Source organism: Pleurodeles waltl, chromosome 3_1 (genome assembly GCF_031143425.1).
Source record: "Pleurodeles waltl isolate 20211129_DDA chromosome 3_1, aPleWal1.hap1.20221129, whole genome shotgun sequence".
Taxonomy (NCBI): Eukaryota; Metazoa; Chordata; class Amphibia; order Caudata; family Salamandridae; genus Pleurodeles; species Pleurodeles waltl.
In genome coordinates, this window is record NC_090440.1 from 567699003 (window position 1) to 567719786 (window position 20784).

Consider the following 20784-nt stretch of genomic DNA (forward strand, 5'->3'; position numbering starts at 1 on the left):
TTTCTAGCGCTGAAAGTATTTCAACCCATAATAACCCAAAAATACATTCTTGTCAAAACAGACAACATGACAACAATGTATTATCTAAACAAACAAGGAGGGACACACTCAACACAGTTGTGCCTCCTAACACAGAAAATATGGCATTGGGCGATTCACAACCACATTCGCCTAATAGCACAATTTATTTCAGGGATTCAGAACCAGTTGGCAGACAATCTCTCTCGAGATCACCAACAAACCCACGAATGGGAAATTCACCCCCAAATACTAAACAATTACTTTCAAATTTGGGGAACGCCTCAAATAGATCTATTTGCAACAAAGGAAAACTCAAAATGCCAAAACTTTGCATCCAGGTACCCACAAGATCAATCCCAAGGCAATGCTCTATGGATGAACTGGTCAGGGATCTTTGCATACGCTTTTCCCCCTCTCCCTCTCATTCCATATGTAGTAAACAGGTTGAGTCAAAACAAACTCAAACTCATACTAATAGCACCAACATGGGCGAGGCAACCTTGGTACACGACACTACTAGACCTGTCAGTAGTACCTCATGTCAAACTACCCAACAAACCAGATCTGTTAACACAACACAAACAACAGATCAGACATCCAAATCTAGCAATTTGGCTCCTGAAATCCTAGAATTCGGACACTTGCACCTCACACAAGAATGTGTGGAGGTCATAAAACAAGCTAGGAAACCTACCACTAGACACTGCTACGCAAACAAGTGGAAAAGATTTGTGTATTACTGCCAGAATAATCAAATTCAGCCATTACACGCATCTCCAAAGGATATAGTAGGATATTTACTACATTTGCAAAAATCAAATCTAGCTTTCTCTTCCATAAAAATACATCTCACCGCAATATCAGCTTACCTACAAATTACTCATTCAACTTCACTATTTAAAATACCAGTCATTAAAGCGTTTATGGAAGGCTTAAAGAGAATCATACCACCAAGAACACCACCTGTTCCTTCATGGAACCTCAACATTGTCTTAACAAGACTCATGGGTCCACCTTTCGAGCCCATGCATTCTTGTGAAATGCAATACTTAACGTGGAAAGTTGCATTTGTGATTGCCATCACATCTCTAAGAAGAGTGAGAGAGATTCAAGCATTTACCATACAAGAACCATTTATTCAGATACATAAAAATAAAGTAGTTCTAAGAACATATCCTAAATTTTTACCAAAGGTTATCTCACCGTTCCACTTAAATCAAACAGTAGAATTACCAGTGTTCTTCCCACAACCAGATTCTGTAGCTGAAAGAGCACTACATACATTAGACATCAAAAGAGCACTAATGTACTACATTGACAGAACGAAACTAATTAGAAAAACAAAACAACTATTTATTGCCTTTCAAAAACCTCATACAGGAAATCCAATTTCAAAACAAGGCATTGCTAGGTGGATAGTTAAGTGTATTCAAACCTGCTATCTTAAAGCAAAGAGAGAGCTGCCTATTACACCAAAGGCACACTCAACCAGAAAGAAAGGGGCTACCATGGCCTTTCTAGGAAATATTCCAATGAACGAAATATGTAAGGCAGCAACATGGTCTACGCCTCATACATTTACCAAGCACTACTGTGTAGATGTTTTAACTGCACAACAAGCCACAGTAGGTCAGGCTGTACTAAGAACATTATTTCAAACTACTTCAACTCCTACAGGCTGAACCACCGATTTTGGGGAGATAACTGCCTACTAGTCGGTGCACAGCATGTGTATCTGCAGCTACACATGCCATTGAACGGAAAATGTCACTTACCCAGTGTACATCTGTTCGTGGCATGAGTCGCTGCAGATTCACATGCGCCCACCCGCCTCCCCGGGAGTCTGTAGCCGTTTAGAAGTAGATCTTCAACATTTGTACATTTGTAAATATATTACTTGTACCTTTATTATGTACATACGTATTCATTCCATTGCATGGGCACTATTACTAACATACACAACTCCTACCTCACCCTCTGCGGGGAAAACAATCTAAGATGGAGTCGACGCCCATGCGCAATGGAATCGAAGTGGGAGGAGTCCCTCGGTCTCGTGACTCGAAAAGACTTCTTCGAAGAAAAACAACTTGTAACACTCCGAGCCCAACACCAGACGGTGGACTGTGCACAGCATGTGAATCTGCAGCGACTCATGCCACGAACAGATGTACACTGGGTAAGTGACATTTTCCATATATATATATATATATATATATATATATATATATATATATATATATATATATATATATATGTTCGATGGCATGTGTAGCTGCAGATACACATGCTGTGCACATCCCGCCATCTAGTGTTGGGCTCGGAGTGTTACAAGTTGTTTTTCTTCGAAGAAGTCTTTCGAGTCACAAGATCGAGGGACTCCTCCCATTTCGGCTCCATTGCGCATGGGCGTCGACTCCATCTTAGATTGTTTTCTTTCCGCCATCGGGTTCAGACGCGTTCCTTTTCGCTCCGCGCTTCGGTTCGGAAAGTTAGTGAAAAACTTGGAAAAATCGACGGTATTGTTTGCGTTCGGTATCGGTTTAGCTACAACAGATTGACACCGAATTCAGAAGAGCTTCAGCGACCCTTCGGGGTTTTCGATTCCCCGCCGGGGCCTGGTCGGCCCGACCGCGTGCATCTTCAAGGCTAATGGAACGGACCCCATTCCGCTTCTGCCCCAAATGCCACAACAAGTATCCTTACACAGATCAGCATCTGGTCTGTAATTTGTGTTTATCGCCTGAACACAAAGAGGATACCTGTGAGGCCTGCCAAGCATTTCGGTCCAGAAAAACTTTAAGGGACCGAAGAGCAAAAAGATTACAGATGGCGTCGGTGCCGACAGGACTAAAAAACATGGAGGAAGAAGAGGACGATCCTGAACAGACACCGAAAACCGTGAGTAAGACGTTGAAACACAAGACTCGCGTAACAACCAGTAAAGCCCAGGGGACGCCACCGCCAACAGGCCATGGCTTAACCCGAAAAATTGGTGACCGGTCATCGGCACCGAAAAAGGGCATGCATGTGTCGAAGTCATCCGACTCCGGTCGAGATACCGGCACAGAGCACACTCGACCCCGAGACACTGGGTCAGAGCAGACTCGACCCAGAGACGCCGGGTCAGAGCAATCTCGGCACCGAACCGAGTCGGCACCGAGAAATCTGTACGCCGAAGAGCAAAAAAGTGTAGTCGGAACTGAAAAAAGCAGCCGAAAGGGTTTCGATACCGAAACATCCGGCCTCGGAACCAAAATCAAGTTCCTACACAGAGGAACAAGGCCTGTCCTCAGAAATGAAAACACACAGATTTGGACAGGAACTGAAGACAATGGAGCCAGACTACACAAAAAAGGCTCCACATCCAAAAGGAAACGGGGAAGATCACCACTCTCCCTCCGATTCGAATGAAACGCAAACTTGCCTTCCAGGAGAAAGACAAGCAGCACAGGCAAAAGTGGCAAGACAAGTAACCCCACCACCATCTCCACAACGCTCACCGCAACCATCACCGGTAGCCACTCCACCAATGATGCAGTCCCCAACTCATACAGGGGGGAGTCACGATGATCCAGACGCGTGGGATCTTTATGATGCACCAGTGTCAGATACTAATAGTCCCGACTGTTATCCAGCTAGACCGTCACCACCTGAGGACTCTACCGCCTAAACACAGGTGGTGTCAAGAGCAGCGGCGTTTCATAATGTCAGCCTGCATGCAGAGCCAAATAAAGACGACTTTCTATTTAACACACTGTCGTCCACACATAGCCAGTACCAGAGCCTCCCCATGCTACCTGGAATGCTAAAACACTCCAAACAAGTGTTTGAAGAGCCTGTCAAAGGAAGGGCCATAACTCCTAGGGTGGAGAAAAAATATAAACCGCCACCAACAGACCCTGTGTACATCACACAACAGTTAACACCAGACTCAGTGGTAGTAGGTGCAGCATGTAAGAGGGCGAACTCACACACCTCAGGAGATGCACCACCTCCAGACAAAGAGTCGTAAGTTCGACGCGGCTGGGAAAAGAGAGGCGGCACAAGCAGCCAACCAATGGCGCATTGCCAACTCACTGGCATTGTTGGCAAGATATGACAGGGCTCATTGGGACGAAATGCAACATTTTATAGAACATTTGCCCAAGGAGTTCCAAAAACGAGCGCAACAAGTGGTGGAGGAAGGACAGAGTATCTCGAACAATCAGATACGGTCAGCAATGGATGCAGCAGACACAGCTGCTAGGACTGTCAATACAGCAGTAACAATACGGAGACATGCATGGCTGCGTACATCTGGATTCAAGCCGGAAATACAACAAGCCGTGCTGAATATGCCATTTAACGGACAGCAGTTGTTTGGGCCGGAGGTGGACACTGCTATCGAAAAACGTAAAAAAGACACTGATACAGCCAAAGCCATGGGCGCACTCTACTCCCCACAGAGCAGAGGCACATTTCGAAAATCACAGTTTCGAGGGGGGTTTCGAGGACAAAGCACTGAACCCACAACCTCACAAACAAGGCCCACTTATTAGAGCCAATACCAGCGGGGAACTTTTCGGGGACAATATAGAGGGGGACAGTTCCCAAAGAGTAGAGGGAAGTTCCAAAGTCCCAAAACTCCACAAAATAAACAGTGACTTCCATGTCACAAATCCCCAACACATAACACCAGTGGGGGGGAGACTAACCAAGTTCTACAAAAACTGGGAGGAAATAACAGACACGTGGGTCCTAGCCATTATCCAGCATGGTTATTGCATAGAATTTCTAGAATTCCCTCCAAATGTCCCACCCGAAAACACACAACATGTCAAAACAACACATAGATCTTCTACAACTAGAAGTTCAAGTGTTGTTGCAAAAAGATGCAATAGAGTTGGTACCAATTCATCAAAGAGGAAAAGGAGTTTACTCACTGTACTTTCTCATACCCAAAAAAGACAAAACTCTAAGACCTATATTAGATCTCAGAACATTAAATATCTACATCAAATCAGATCACTTTCACATGGTGATACTGCAGGACGTAATCCCATTGCTCAAACAACAAGACTACATGACAACACTAGACCTAAAGGATGCGTACTTCCATATACCAATAAATCCTTCACACAGAAAGTACTTAAGGTTTGTATTCCAAGGGGTACATTACCAATTCGAAGTGTTGCCATTCGGGATAACAACAGCGCCAGGAGTTTTTACAAAATGCCTGGCAGTAGTGGCTGCTCATATCAGAAGACAGCAAATACATGTGTTCCCGTACCTAGACGATTGGTTAATAAAAACCAACACGCAGGAACGGTGCTCACAACACACAAAGTATGTCATAGAAACCCTTCCCAAACTAGGTTTCTCACTCAACTACAACAAGTCACATCTTCAGCCGTGTCAAATACAACAATACTTAGGAGCGACAATCAACACAACAAAAGGGATTGCCACTCCCAAGTCCACAAAGGGTACAGGCATTTCACAATGTAATACAGGCCATGCACCCAAAACAAGAGATACAAGTCAAAATAGTGATGAAACTACTAGGCATGATGTCCTCATGCATAGCCATTGTCCCAAACGCAAGATTGCACATGCGGCCCTTACAACAGTGCCTAGCATCACAATGGTCACAGGCACAGGGTCAACTTCAAGATCTAGTGTTGATAGACCGCCAAACCTACACCTCGCTTCAATGGTGGAACACTATAAATTTAAACAAAGGGTGGCCTTTCCAAGACCCAGTGCCTCAATACGTAATAACAACGGATGCCTCCATGATAGGGTGGGGAGCACACCTCAACCAACACAGCATCCAAGGACAATGGGGCACTCAACAGAGACAGTTTCACATAAATCACTTAGAATTACTGGCAGTATTTCTAGCGTTGAAAGCTTTTCAACCTATACTAATTCACAAACGCATTCTTGTCAAAACAGACAACATGACAACGATGTATTATCTGAACAAACAGAGAGGAACACACAACACAGTTGTCTCCTGGCACAGAACATTTGGCGATTCACAACCACATTCACCTAATAGCGCAGTTCATTCCAGGAATTCAGAACCAGTTAGCAGACAATCTCTCTCGGGATCACCAACAGATCCACGAATGGGAGATTCAACCCCAAATACTAAACACTTACTTCCAAAGATGGGGAACACCACAAATAGATCTATTTGCAACAAAAGAAAACGCAAAATGCCAAAACTTCGCATCCAGGTACCCACAGGATCAGTCTCAGGGCAATGCGTTATGGATGAGTTGGTCAGGGATATTTGCATACGCTTTTCCCCCTCTCCCACTCCTTCCATATCTAGTAAACAAATTGAGTCAAAACAAACTCAAACTCATACTAATAGCACCAACTTGGGCAAGACAACCTTGGTACACAACACTACTAGACCTTTCAGTAGTGCCTCATGTCAAACTACCGAACAGACCAGATCTGTTAACTCAACACAAACAGATCAGACACCCAAATCCAGCATCGTTGAATCTAGCAATTTGGCTCCTGAAGTCTTAGAATTCGGACATCTAGACCTTAAACAGGAATGTATGGAGGTCATAAAACAAGCTAGAAAACCAACCACAAGACATTGCTATGCAAATAAGTGGAAAAGATTTGTTTATTACTGCCATAATAGACAAATTCAACCCTTACACGCATCTGCTAAAGACATCGTCAGCTACCTACTGCACTTACAAAAGTCAAAGCTAGCTTTCTCATCCATTAAAATACATCTCGCAGCAATTTCAGCTTATCTGCAAATTACGCATTCAACTTCACTCTTTAGGATACCAGTCATAAAGTCATAAAGGCTTTTATGGAGGGCCTAAAAAGAATTATCCCAAGAACACCACCAGTTCCTTCGTGGAACCTCAACATTGTCTTAACACGGCTCATGGGTCCACCGTTTGAACCCATGCACTCATGTGAGATACAATATTTAACATGGAAAGTAGCATTTCTAATTGCCATCACATCTCTAAGAAGAGTAAGTGAAATACAGGCATTTACCATACAATAACTCTTTATTCAGATACACAAGAATAAAGTAGTCTTACGAACAAATCCAAAGTTCTTACCAAAAGTCATATCACCGTTCCACTTAAATCAAACAGTAGAACTACCAGTGTTCTTTCCTGAACCAGATTCTGTAGCTGAAAGAGCACTTCATACATTAGACATCAAAAGAGCATTAATGTACTACATTGACAGAACAAAACATATTCGAAAAACAAAACAACTATTCGTTGCTTTCCAAAAACCTCATACAGGGAATCCAATATCCAAACAAGGCATTGCCAGATGGATAGTTAAATGCATTCAAACCTGTTATCTCAAAGCAAAAAGTGAACTGCCTATCACACCAAAGGCACACTCAACTAGGAAGAAAGGTGCTACCATGGCCTTTCTAGGAAACATTCCAATGACTGAAATATGTAAGGCTGCCACATGGTCTACGCCTCATACATTCACCAAGCATTACTGTGTGGATGTGATAACAACACAACAAGCCACAGTAGGACAAGCAGTGCTACGAACTTTATTTCAAACAACTCCAACTCCTACAGGCTGAGCCACCGCTTTTGGGGAGATAACTGCTTACTAGTCTATGCAAAGCATGTGTATCTGCAGCTACACATGCCATTGAACGGAAAATGTCACTTACCCAGTGTACATATGTTCGTGGCATGATACGCTGCAGATTCACATGCGCCCACCCGCCTCCCATGGAACCTGTAGCCGTTTGAAGTTGATCTTGAACATTTGTAAATTTGTAAATATATCGCTTTAAACCACATTATGTACATACATTTTTACTCCATTGCATGGGCACTATTACTATAATACACAACTCCTACCTCACCCTCTGCGGGGAAAACAATCTAAGGTGGAGTCGACGCCCATGCGCAATGGAGCCGAAAGGGGAGGAGTCTCGATCTCGTGACTCGAAAAGACTTCTTCGAAGAAAAACAACTTGTAACACTCCGAGCCCAACACTAGATGGCGGGATGTGCAAAGCATGTGAATCTGCAGCGTATCATGCCACGAACAGATGTACACTGGGTAAGTGACATTTTCCATATATATATAATATATACGCAGATGACTTGTTGCTGCTGATGGAAATCCCGACACAAATTTTGACCTAATCGTTCAGGAAATTATCCGTTTTGGTGGATGGTCAGGATTGTAAATCTTGGTCCAGATCCATTATAATTCCATTACACTAGACTAGAATTAGAATTAAAAATGGCAGACTGACTCAATTAGATACCTGGGTGTAATGTACCATTGAGATGCTTCTACTACTGTGGCAGAAAACTATAACAGATGCATGTCATCCATTGCTGACTTGGTGAAAAAATGAATTAAGCACCCGCTTAAGGTGTCAGGTAGGGTAGCTCTAATGAAGATAATCCGAATATTCCCATTCCACTATGCAGAGAAAACATTGCCCAGTTTAGGTTGCTTATGACTAAATTAGCACGGGTGGGAGAACAGCCCAGTATTTTCTGGGGTAAGTTACAACTACCATACCACCAGGGTGAATGTGGGGCCTCTCATTTCGAAATGCATTATTTGTTGGTGCAGGCTCAGTTCACGCACCATTGGACCATCGGCTACACAATTGCACACAAGTCCCTCATTATTCCTGAAAATGTTTTTTTTTTTTTCTTTTTTTTCTCTGATCCCAATTCAGGCAGCATTGTTTCAAAGAGTGCCTAGATCTAGTGCCTAAATTCATACAGTAAAAGGTACAATATGGGCTTGATCTGGTCTTGCTGAAGAAATGCTTTGCTGTTTTTGCCCTTGGCTAAAATCTCACACGATGTCTATGCTCAAACAGAATACCACCCACCATAATCATACAGTTAAATAAAAGAATATGAGGAAGACCTCTTCTCTTAACATATGTATTCATTTAGGGAGTATCTCGGGACATCCACAAACACCTCCATGGAAACACTCACTTATTCTAACCTAGGGATTTTGCTTAAGAGATTACTCCTCTCCTTTCCCGATGAGTCTCCAGGGTGGGAACTGCCAACTCTCTTGTCTAGCCTGCGGCCTAAAATATTTTTTACCAGACCGTTTGATACAGTTTTACATGAGATGAGAAGGAAGGAGACTCATGCTATAGCATACTGAGCCTGAAATCTTGTCAGTGCTATCACTGATAAACAGTGTTCGTTGTTCTGCAGACAAATCAATGAGGTCTTTCCCAATGATAAATATAGGCTGATACTCTGTGTACATTTTTAAAATGTATTACATTCCAGTCCTAATAGTTAAATAGGCAATGGCATTAAACTTGAACAGTAAAAAACAAAAAAATGCTCCAGCCCGGGTGCAGACTTTTATAACTGGCTTTGAACTTCCTGAGCATTGTATAGGCAAAGGAGATAATGATAAAGTACTATGCCCATTTCCTCGGTGGTGGCCTTAAGGATTTGTGAAGGATGCACTTAAACACCAGAAAGTTATTGCCAATGGCTGTTCTAATGGGGAGACGCAAAATGGGAATGATGTTTGGTGGCGGGAGATCACCTTGTTTTAAGTAATGGCGTTGAGATATATTTTGTGAAAATTTAGCAGAGATCTCTGCCACTACATTGCTGTTGGCATCCCGCCTGAGATTTCTAGCTGCTTTTGCTTACCTACATAACCAGCATCAAAGATCCGAAACAATTAGTAATTACTATAAGTAGAGGGGATGTGTATCCAATTGTCCCCTTCTGAAAGGTTACACATTGAGGTTACTTCAGCCACCGCAACTTCACGCTGAAGCACTAGGTAGTGAGGTACATTATGTAACTCTCTGAAGGAATCTGTGATTATGTACTGCTTTTTATACATGATTGTTACACACTGCGTAAGACATGTTCGTTCTCTCTTTAACTGTATTGTTATACATTTTTAAAAAACAACTTTTCTGTTTTATAAAAAAAAAAAAAAAAAACTTGTAACTTTCAGATAACAGTAGATGCCAGCACTTACATTCCGGGAAGGTGGCTCGGGAAGTTATCATGGTAGCAACTCCATGTTGAAGATGGCAGTAGGGAAGAAAGACAATCAATACAAACTGTTTGGGATAGAAGGAAAAAGACCGATTTTGTGAGCTGTAATCTGATGTACATCAGCAGGCACCTTTAACCTCATCACACAGTTGCAGCTTGTATCTTTTGGTTTTTGGTAACGCTGGCCATTGCACAAAAAAACATTTTCTCCACTTAATGGTTTGGTCGGCCCAAGAATCCCAAATCATTGCTTGTTACTAAAATGACAGTGGACTGAGCTTCCAGTGTAACTGCTTAGGAAGAACATTGGCTAAGCCCCGTGGCTCTATGGCTTTGGGCAGGGGAGCTTTGCAACCCAGGGTCAGTCTACACAAGAAAAAAGCCGGTCTCCATAGACTGGGACCAACTGAGAAGGAAAAGACAGCAGGGACTCTGATTATGTACTGCCTATTTTCAAACAATTATACATTTGTCAGCAGCAATTTCACAGTGCTTTGGTGCCTGTAGAAGGTATGGAGCTGTTGTGACTTGCTTGTGATCATCTTGGGTAGAAAGACAATCTGTAACTAGTTCTTTAGTATTCATGCTTGCCATAATCTTCTCTCCTCCCCTGTTTTTTCAGGCTTCGAATGCAGATGTGGAAATGTTTTCTGCGGCACCCACCGTTACTCAGATGTGCATAGCTGTTCTTACGATTACAAAGCTGACGCAGCTGAGAAAATCAGGAAAGAAAACCCTGTTGTTGTGGGTGAGAAGGTGCAGAAGATCTGAGTGCCCTGTTGGACGGCCGAGGAGGGCACACTGACTGGCCCTAGACCCTGTTAGCTCCAGGGCTCTAGAGCATTGTATCTTTGCATAGACTTCTAATCACGCATGTCATCGCAAGAATAGACTTTGGTTTTGAAATTGACTCTGATCATTTTATTCTGATTGCAGTTTTCCCCTTTTTGTGACAAAAAAACGAAAAGACTTAAGCCACCTCTCCTGATGGTGTTCTCTATTTCCTCCTCCCATTTATTGCTTTTACTGAGTGGAGCAGGGACTCTTTTTATGGCCGTGAAATCCCTGAGCTTACACAGAAGACTTTGCATGCATTACCTTGCGGTTTCTTTCTCGGTTGTATATAGCTTTCTTCTGCTGTATGATTTCCTCCTTCCTTCCGGTGTGGCACAGCTGGGTGTTCCTAATGGGTTCAGTCACTCTCAACAGCAGTGACCAGAGCAGCTTTCCAGTAAAATGGAGGGGGTGAACATACCAGAGCACATGTTTTTGTGTGTTTGTTTGCATCTATGACCTATTTATGTGTGAACTGTGTAGAAGTTGTGTGAGCTTTGTGTCGGTAAGCATGTTAATTCACGTGAGCGTGTTTGTGCGACTGTGATTGGGCACAAGTGTGAGGGTGCTAGCACGGTACATGTGAAGGATGCATGTTTGTTACTGCACAGCGGTGTGATTGTGTAGGTAAATCAACTTTGAGTTTTGGTATGCTGGCACATGCATGTTGAGTGCAAGTGTTGGTGGATGCGCAGGATTGTGTCCTGTGGAAGTGGATACTGATTAAATGAGTGTGTATGACTAGTGCTTAAAGAAACTTGTGTAAAATTATTATTATTTTTTAAAAGTATTTTATTATAGTGTTTGATTGAGAACTGCAGGACGTTTCGGCTTCTGTGAGTTGGAAATGTGAAATTGAGAACTGGCCTTTACCTTTTATCCACTGTCTTAACTTTAATAAAATAATGAAAAAAACAGAATACAATGATTGGAGAGTTTTTCTCATTAGGATTGACTGACACTCGTTCCAGACTTGGTGGGATAGCCTTCAACATTCATTGACCGTTTGTGGATTTTGTGCATTTACATTTGCATGTGTATGTAGTGGTCCTTCTGCAATCAGGTTGGTACTCTGTTTTTGGAGTTTTGGAACGCTTTCCATGCCATCCTTGGGTTGCCATTTTGAGAAGTTGTAAGACAAACCGATAAAACACCAGAGAATTTATAAAATCCTTTCCATCATAGTAAGTAATGTGCCTCATATTGAGTCACTTAAGAAATTTAGTGTCTTTGCTGAACAGCACTCATCTGTAATGTATTCCACTGACCAATAATACATTTGACACTGGGACTCTTCACTTTTCTTATTGCTTCTTGTCAAAGAAAAGTTATTCTTACCCTGGTTGGAACCTTTCACACCTGGTCAAAAATGTGGGATTCTGTAGCCTTATAAGTTATATATGCGCTTCTTTTTCTATTCCTTTTTTGTTACTTTGTGTGCAAGTTACTGAACTCTGACAATAGTGGGTCAATTGCCATGTCATACCAGGCTGGTAAGGCCTGTTTCTGATAGATACTTCTAACCACAGATTCCTCTTTTTCCCCAAGGTGCATCTTGACACTTTTTCTGCAGCAGTTCGCATGTGCTGGGCATGCAGTCAGGCTCCACGGTGGTCCCATCCCTCCTCCAGGCAAACGTGGGCCCAAGTAAAGGCTCCACCTCTGCATGTTGTTGTTAGTCCGAAACCTTTCTTCCGTGTTCATACTTTCTAAATAGTCAGAATATCTCCTGCAAAACCTGCAGATTTTAAACTTCTGCATCTGCAGAAAACAGATGTCGGTCATAGACCTGTACAATGTCTTCCTCTCTCTTTCTACAAGTGCTCCCTCGTGCACTCCAAGGCCATCTGGAATGATGCTGCAAAGCTGTACCTCACTAAGCACAAGAAGCAAGCCCAGCCACTTTTGAAGCCTTGAACCTGTGCCAATCCATGTTGCGTTTCTCTTCCAGGTCACTGTCCTCTGGTTAAGTCCAAGGTGAATTTGAATGACAGGACCTGGAACAAGGTAAAAAAAATAAAAAATAAAAATCTAAACGGGGAGTCCACTACTGCTCCAGGGAGAGGTCATGTAGTAAACACTCTGTGAAACTTAGTCCACCGCTGACTGGCTGAGACCCCCATTTCTTAATTGGAGTCGAATCATCCAGAATTCCAAAGACATTTTTTAAATAAAAAAAAAAAAGTATTTATTACATTTATGTTTCAGTACATACAGTTGTCATGTAGCAGAACAAAAATACGTGCAAGTCACACGTGTGCTATCAACTTCAATTTACAACTACAAATATGTGGGGTAGGGGTTGCAGGCAAAGCATATCCATGTCCTTACAGTTTAAAAGTAGTCTGACAATTAAGTTACCATATTCGCATATCAGCCCGCCCCAACAGCACGCTCAGCATGGTCTGCGCCTAGTGTGCTAGCACGCAGTCGGGGGGGGGGGGGGGAGGTACTGCCCATCCAGTTTCCTCATGCAGGCAGGGTTGTGGCACGCTATGCGGACAACATTATGTCACAGGCATCCACCGTTTGCATTGGGGGATCAAGACTTAGTGGTGCGGTCACTAATGGGGTGGTGCAAAGATCTGTTAGCATTAACTCCCATTGAGACGCAAGCAGGTATTTGCACAATCCCAGTACATCTTCACGGTGAAGAGGTGTGCCGTCCGCTTACAGTCAGCAATTGTACCCACGCTTCATATGTTGGTGGATCAGGGGGTCGCCATTTACGAGTTGAGGCGTTTAGCCAGCAATAAGCCCAGATCTAGAAACCGGGATGTCCCTTTCAGTTTTTTTTTTTTACCCCTATGGAATAGTCGTAGACTGCATGCTTCCAATGTCTGCGGTAGAGGCCAGTCCACACAGTGCATTAAGCTTGCCTGGATTGCGGACCAGTAGTGATTCAGAGTTGTCAGTCAACCCCCCCCCCCCCCCCCCCCCCTCCACTCCCTCCCTCCCCTCACCACCAGCCAAGAGTCATGAGCAGGCCGGATGTGAGGAGCCGCAGAGTCCACCATCCAGCGCACTAGGTGTCTCCCTTCCCTAAACACGGGAAGGTATTGTAATGTGAAATGCATTTGGGGTTCCCTCTGGTCCCCCATGCACATTGCAAGGTATGCTTAAGGGAGTTATATAATAGAAAGGTTCCTAGGGGCAGATCAGCGGTTTTCATCAGTGTGTCATGAGTATGGAGTATACCATCAGCGTGAAGATCTCCTAGGGTGTGTATCCCCACCTTGTGCCAGGAAGACAGTTCTGCGGATGATGTGATCCATGCACCACGCGGCGTCCCTAGTAGTGGTATGGACAGTGGTAAGGATGATGGTGATGTAACAGGATCTACAATAGCAGCGGTACGCTATGTTCAGTAGTATGGGTTCCAGTGCGGGGGATTTGGTACAAGGGTGAAACGAATGAAGTAGTTGATAACGCAACAATGCTGCTAGATCTGTGGCAGTATCCAATAGATACCGAGATGAAAACCAGCGAGCCACCCACTGTAGTTGCTCAGCCAGATAGTAATGCCCCAAGTTAGGTAGTGACAGCCACCCAGGTTCATTGGGCGATAGTTTAGAAAGGGCCACTCAGCAGCAGCAGGGTATTCCAAATGAAATTACGCATGCCCCGTGCCATGGAGCGAAAAAAGGAGGCTGGGATATATAGTGGCAAATTCACAAAATAATGTAACCATTGGGGCACGATTCTCATCTTAACAACGCCCACTCTGCCAATTACTGTCAGTGGCAATGTCTTCCAGAACGCTGTCTGGCTGCGCAGTGCTGACACAGCACGCATCAGATTCCGGTCAAGCAGATCAAAGTTTTCATGAAATACCTCTATTCCAAGATATCTGATTGTGCTAGATTGCCATACCATGCCAGGGGCGACAGAGACGAGTCCTGGATCAGACATTTCAGGTGACAGTGGGAAAACACAGGACTTAGCCCAGTTGACTCGTAAGCCAGAGACTTTTGCATGCTTTTTCAACAGTGGTATTATGTCGCTGGGAAAGCTGGCTAGGTCTCTAATGTACACTAGAAGGTCATCTCCATATAAAGAGACCGCATGATTTCCTTCCCCCTGCCTTTTGGAGTGCGACCGTCAGCGACTCCACTGCCAGGGCCAAGAGCAAGGGGGACAGAGTGCACCCCTGCCTCTCCTAATGCAAATTGGTGGCGATATAAGGCACAGGTCCGGGCCGTTGGGAGTGCGTATAATAACTCCACTAGCGGCATAAAGCGAGGGCCAACACATATTTGGCAGAACTTTAATAAAGAAAAAGAGCCATACATGCGAATCAAAAGCCTTCTGTAGGTCTATCATAAGGCAGTCCACTCGCGGCCAGAGAAGGGGGGCATATCGCAGTGTACAGACAAATCGGCGTATGTTAAGGGATATTGTACGACCAGACACAAATCCATTCTGGTCTTCATGCACTAAAGCAGGCACCAGTGGGGCCAGGCGCATTACACCAACATTGGCCAGTATCTTATAGTCCATGTTTGAGCGTTACGGTCTATAGCAGTTTAGGCTAGTAGGGTCTTTATGCGGTTTAAGGTGGCAAACCAATGTGGCCCCCCGTAGTGTAGGAGGTAAACGCACCAGGCTTTGGGCTTCCTCATATAAAGTAAGCAATTTGGGGGCGAGTTGTGTTGAGTATGTCTTATAGAATTCAGCCGGCAACCCATCAGGGCCAGGTGCTTTGCCATTAGCAAGTGTGCAGATGGCTTCTTGTATCTCAGGGAGCAATATAGGACCCTCGAGCTCTGAATATTGATCAGCTGTAATTTGGGGTAGAGGCAGCTCAGCAAGGAACAGGTCGATATCGCACATAATGTGCGTGAAATGTCTTGTGAATTGCATCCTGTGTGTACAGCAGATCACCCGACTGCGCGAATAGACATTATCAGACTGGGAGAAGTCTCTTGGCGTATTAACCAGGCAAGAAGAGACCCCGCTCTGTCTGCCTTTGCATGTGCGTTAACTGAGTGTGCCGCAAAATTTAGGCATCTCAATCACTCAAGAAGTTCTGAGTGAGTTTTACGTGTCGCCTGTAATTGAGGCATATTATTGGTATTCCGCACTACTTCTGTTTCATGGTGTAATAGCTGCTGTTCCATAGCGGAGACCTCCTTGTCCAGCTGCTTGCGCATGCCCCAGCTGAGCCCCAGACAGTAACCACACAACTTTAAACGCATCTCATTCCAGTGAGCAAGACAAGGCTGTACCTATGTTAAGTTCAAAGTAATTAGCGATCTGTTGTTCGGTCAACCCACGGAACGTTGTGTCCTCCAATGTCGCAGGCTGTATCCGCCACGTAGAAACAGGAGGTTGGGCGGTCACACCCCAGTCAAGTTGAAGATATTGAGGGTTGTGGTCAGAATGAGAGTGCCCCTGGTAATCTGTCTGCACTATTACTGGGATCAAACTGGCCATGCGGAGTAGTCTACCCAGCCAGACATGTAATTCATGAGGGGCCGAATAAAATGAATATCTGGTGGTGGCAATATAATGGTGGTAGATGTGTCAGCTGCCTGTGGTGCAGCCAGGTCGCTAAAGAGCAAACGTTTGAAGTGGCAGTAGTGAGCGGCAGAGGTGGAAAGTATCTGTCTAGATATGTATCCAGCACACAATTAAAATCCCCTCCAATCAACCAAGGAACATCGCTCCATCGTGCCAATAACTCATTGAGTACGTGAAGAAAGGGAGCCTGGTCCACGTTGGTGCCATATATACTACCAATGAGAATGTGGCGACCACTTAGCTGTCCTCTAATAAACACATACCGGCCATCAGCATCTACAGCTTGCCCCATCAGTTCAAACAGGACCCTGGGTCGAACCCATATCACCCCCCCTCGCTCCATTATGTTCCCTCCCACCCCCCATGCTTAAGATGAGTAGTTTGTAGAATATACCTGGCCTCACCAGTTTCCTCTGAGTGTGTCTGTATCTGAACTCGTTAGGTGAGATTCCTGTAACATGGTGATACGAGCATTTTGACGTTTCAGATAGGAATATACAGCGTATCTACACACTGGAATGTGCATGCCGCAAATATTCCATGTCATTACATTAATGTGAGTCATCTGGTATACAGTTAGTAAATGTAGGCGTTGTGCATAACAGCCGCCCAACTATTGGCGCCAAAAGTGTGTGCGGGACCAGATCAATGAGGAGTACGTAATATCATGGGTTGCTTAGTGGGGTATGGGTTATAGGGAAGGTAACAGTAAACAACATACTGTAACAGCAATATAACAAATACCAAAAGAGTAGCACACTAAAACACGTGGCCACTCAAACCGATCAGTGTTGACTAAAACAGAGACAGCTGGCCTTACAGCGGAGGCTACCGGATGAGTGCAGTATATAGTGATATTAGGGCCACATTACACACTACCTTACTGAAAACATGACATTCACAAACACTTGTGCAGTATTATACACGAACACTGGCTGCAATTGCATGGTGATAATTTAACTCAAATAATATCTGATGTCTGCGGTGTTATATCAGGGGGAATGTGAGAGCTTTGCACAGAAGGCAATGTAGCAATGGAGCTCTCCCCATCTGAGGAGGGAGATCCCAGGACATCCGGACTGCAGCAGTGTCTCGAAGCCAAGAGTGCAGCTGCATGCTGTAAGGCGTTGCAGAAAGGTCTCCGTCTATTTGTGACTTCAGCCCACGTTGCCCCCGGCGATTCTGCCGAGACCTGTCCTCTCTTCTCCACTTGTACTGAGTGAGTGGTATGGGCACCAGAGCCTTTGATCCAGTGCCATGCCTTCTCGGGGCTAGCGAAGAAATGCATGGTGTCAGCTACCACACAAAGTTTAGCTGGGAAGAGGAGAGAATAACCAATTTCCATTTCTCGTAGTCGCCGCTTCACTGCTGGAAAGGTATTACACTGTTTCTGTATGGCAGTTGTGTAGTCCTGAAAGAACATCACTTTCGCATTGTCCACCTGCACGTCTGCAAGTGAGCGTGCTTCCTTTAACTCTGTCACAGTAGTGAAGATGTATTGCCATCGGCCGTGGGCTGGCACCTGCCTGTCCCCAATATACTTCACTGGGTCCTGTCCCTCAGCACCCTCTGGCAGTCCCACCAGTCAAACATTATTTCTCCGAAATCTGCTCTCGGCATCTGCACGCTGCTCCAGCATTCATACTCTTTCCGTCAGTTCCTGCAAAGAAGATTCAAGGCTGGTCGTTATGGGCGGCAATGTGGCAACAGTTTGCTCCGTCAGTGCCACCCTGGCTGCCAGCTTCCTGTGATCCACATGCAGGAGGCTTACGCACGAGGAAACCGTGTCTATTTTGGACTCCAGTGAGGTCCATGTGTTATTGGTGGGCAACAATATAGCATATATTTTGTCGTCCAACATGCATGGGCGCTCCACATTGGTCATAGCAGTCATTGATTGTGGCGCAGATGCTCAAGATTGGGAGGTGTTTGGTTGCCCCATAGCTTGCTGGCGGCCTATGACCTGTGGTGTATCGCTTCTTAGGGTGATGGAGCAAGACAGAGTGACTGATGGCTTGATAGTCCGTTAGTCAGCACCTGCAACACTAACAGTACAATTCCCAGGGCGGTGCTGCAGCACGGCCCTGCAGTCCTTTGCATTTGGCCCCCACGCCCAGCATCGACATCCGTTTGGCAAAGGGCCTCAGTCGGGTTTGTTCCACAGGTGAGAGGGTCCGGTCTCCCAGCACTAAACTCGCCAGGGAGTCCCCCCGTTCCCAGCCAACATGACAGTCAATGTTTAGACGGCAGCGTGCCCCAGCCTCCGCGTGGCCTCACAGCCACGCTTGTGACCTGATCCGCACTGCAGCGGCTCTCCTCCTGCCAGCAGCGCCCCCGCAGCTTCACAAATGGACCTCTCTCGCTGCTCACCATTGCTGGTTGTGGCTATCCGGCTCCGTTCAACTGTCCGGGCACGGGGTGGGACCAAGCACACCTCCAGTCTGCCCGCAGCTCAGAGCGTCATTTTGCTTTCCGGGCCTGCACCTGTTTTGGGACACGGCAGCCGTTATCGGTCGCTTGGAAAACACCACCCTGTGCCACAGCCTATCCGCGACCCATACATGTCGATGTTGGTGGGCGTGACCTTGTAATGTGGTTCCTTATCGGGATAAGTTGGTGGTGTGGCGGAGCTTTTCTATTTTGCATCCGCCATATTGGCTCCTCAAGCCACGCCCCCTCCATGGGCAATCATTAACTCCACATGTTAAAGCCTTCAAGGAGGTGATGCTGCAGGTTTTCGTAGACTATTCTGGATCCCTGTAACACCTTTGGGCACCCTTCAGTCAGCTGGGGCCCTACAGTTGGTTTCCCACCGGCAGGGACATCCCTAGCCCACACTGACCCAGTTTGCTTTCACACCTTTGCCTAATGCGATTTGGCACCAGTCTCTAGTCTAGAGGCATCTGTTCTTGATCCAACCCTGGTGCCAGTCCCTGATCCAGAGCACAGTTTGTGTCATTGATGACGGCCTGGTGCATGCTGTGCTCAGCACCATCAGTGGGGCAGCCTATTTCTAGGTTCCACAGATCTGCCCGGTAGATCTAGCCATTCTGACACAGCATCCAATGTCAAAGTCTAGTTGTGCAGGTGTTTGCCAGTAAATTAAACCCATGTGCCTTCTTCAAGGCTTTGTCATGACTCACTGGAAAGAATCATAGCCAGTTTGGCTCAGAAGTCACTCAGTGCTGTTTGTCTTCTGTGGCGGTACACATGAGCATTGTGAGACATGGCAGCCAACATCTTGCTTTCCTTTACCAGAGAAGTTTATAAATGCATTTACCCAGGCTGTTCAAGATGGATGTGATGCAGCCAAGTAGATCTTATGGGCCAATTTGGACACCACAGACTGTGTTTGCTATGCTATGGGCACCACCAGCATGTTAGTCCAGTGCTGAGCCTGGGTGCACGGCACAGATTTATCTGGAGACATACAGGCTTCTCTAATGGATATGCTTTTTGAAAGTTATGGGCTCTATAGGTTTTCTGTCTGCCGCCCACTAATTAAACCAGCAGTGCCAGAAATTCTGGTGCTTCTCAAGGGCTTTGCTTATCACCAAAAGTAGCCCTTGCAATCTATCTAATTTGAGGTGGTGGTAGAGCCTGTGGCAATCAGACATCAAGGGCAGCATTTCTCCTTCCCGTTGCCTGCTCTGATTCCTGCTTAGCCATTCCAATTACATCTCCAGTGGGCATCTGCGGCCTGTAGGAGGCAAGATTCGCTGCCTGTCCAGTTAACCTGCAGTGAATTTAGACTGGTGGCTCTTAGCGGGTATTCAACATGCTTATGCCCTCAGTTTGTGTTTCTCTTTCATGTCCTCCTTGCCGTTTCTTGAAAGGGCTTATATACATACCTCGTGTGCCTTTTATTTTGTCTGTGTGGCCTTAATTTGGTCCTTACGTACATAATGGACTCATCTTTTGAATAAGTGTGCAAATGTTTTTAGAGGTGTCTTACTTCTGAGACCTTTTTCTAATTGCAGTCACTTCTGCATGTCATGAAAGTGGAATACAGATGCTGCAGCCTCCTTATACCACCACCTTTTTAATTTTATTTTGGACTCTGCATCCTTTCTTTTGAAAGTGGTGTCACCCTTTGTGGAGCGGTCAGTCATGCCCTTTGGTTTCTTCTTTCTGCCACACCCCTCTGAGGGGGAGATAATTTACAAGTTGGATCCTAATTGTGCCCTTCGTTTAATTATCAGTGGGATTAAGCAGCACCCGTCTTTTTTTTTTTTTTTTTTTTTTTCTTTCATCTATCGGACTAGAGAGCACCAGGTGGATGACCTTACAGACGACTGTCTCAGCTTCAAAGCTCTCATTGACAAGTCAAAGAAGGCAGAATCCCCCCTCTGGTCTCACAACATTGATACCATAG

At 45.1% G+C, this 20784-nt stretch overlaps 1 protein-coding gene across 6 annotated transcripts in view; it reads left to right on the forward strand.

The window, feature by feature from the left end:
* Positions 1-11811, forward strand: part of ZFAND6 (zinc finger AN1-type containing 6) — a 136468-nt gene extending 124657 nt beyond the window's left edge. For all 6 annotated transcript variants that reach the window (XM_069222987.1, XM_069222986.1, XM_069222985.1 and 3 more), the window contains one exon: positions 10675-11811. In XM_069222987.1, coding sequence (XP_069079088.1) covers positions 10675-10823 — 149 coding nt within the window. In that variant the 3' untranslated portion in view covers positions 10824-11811. The remainder of the gene's footprint in view (positions 1-10674) is intronic.
* Positions 11812-20784: the final 8973 nt, after the last annotated feature.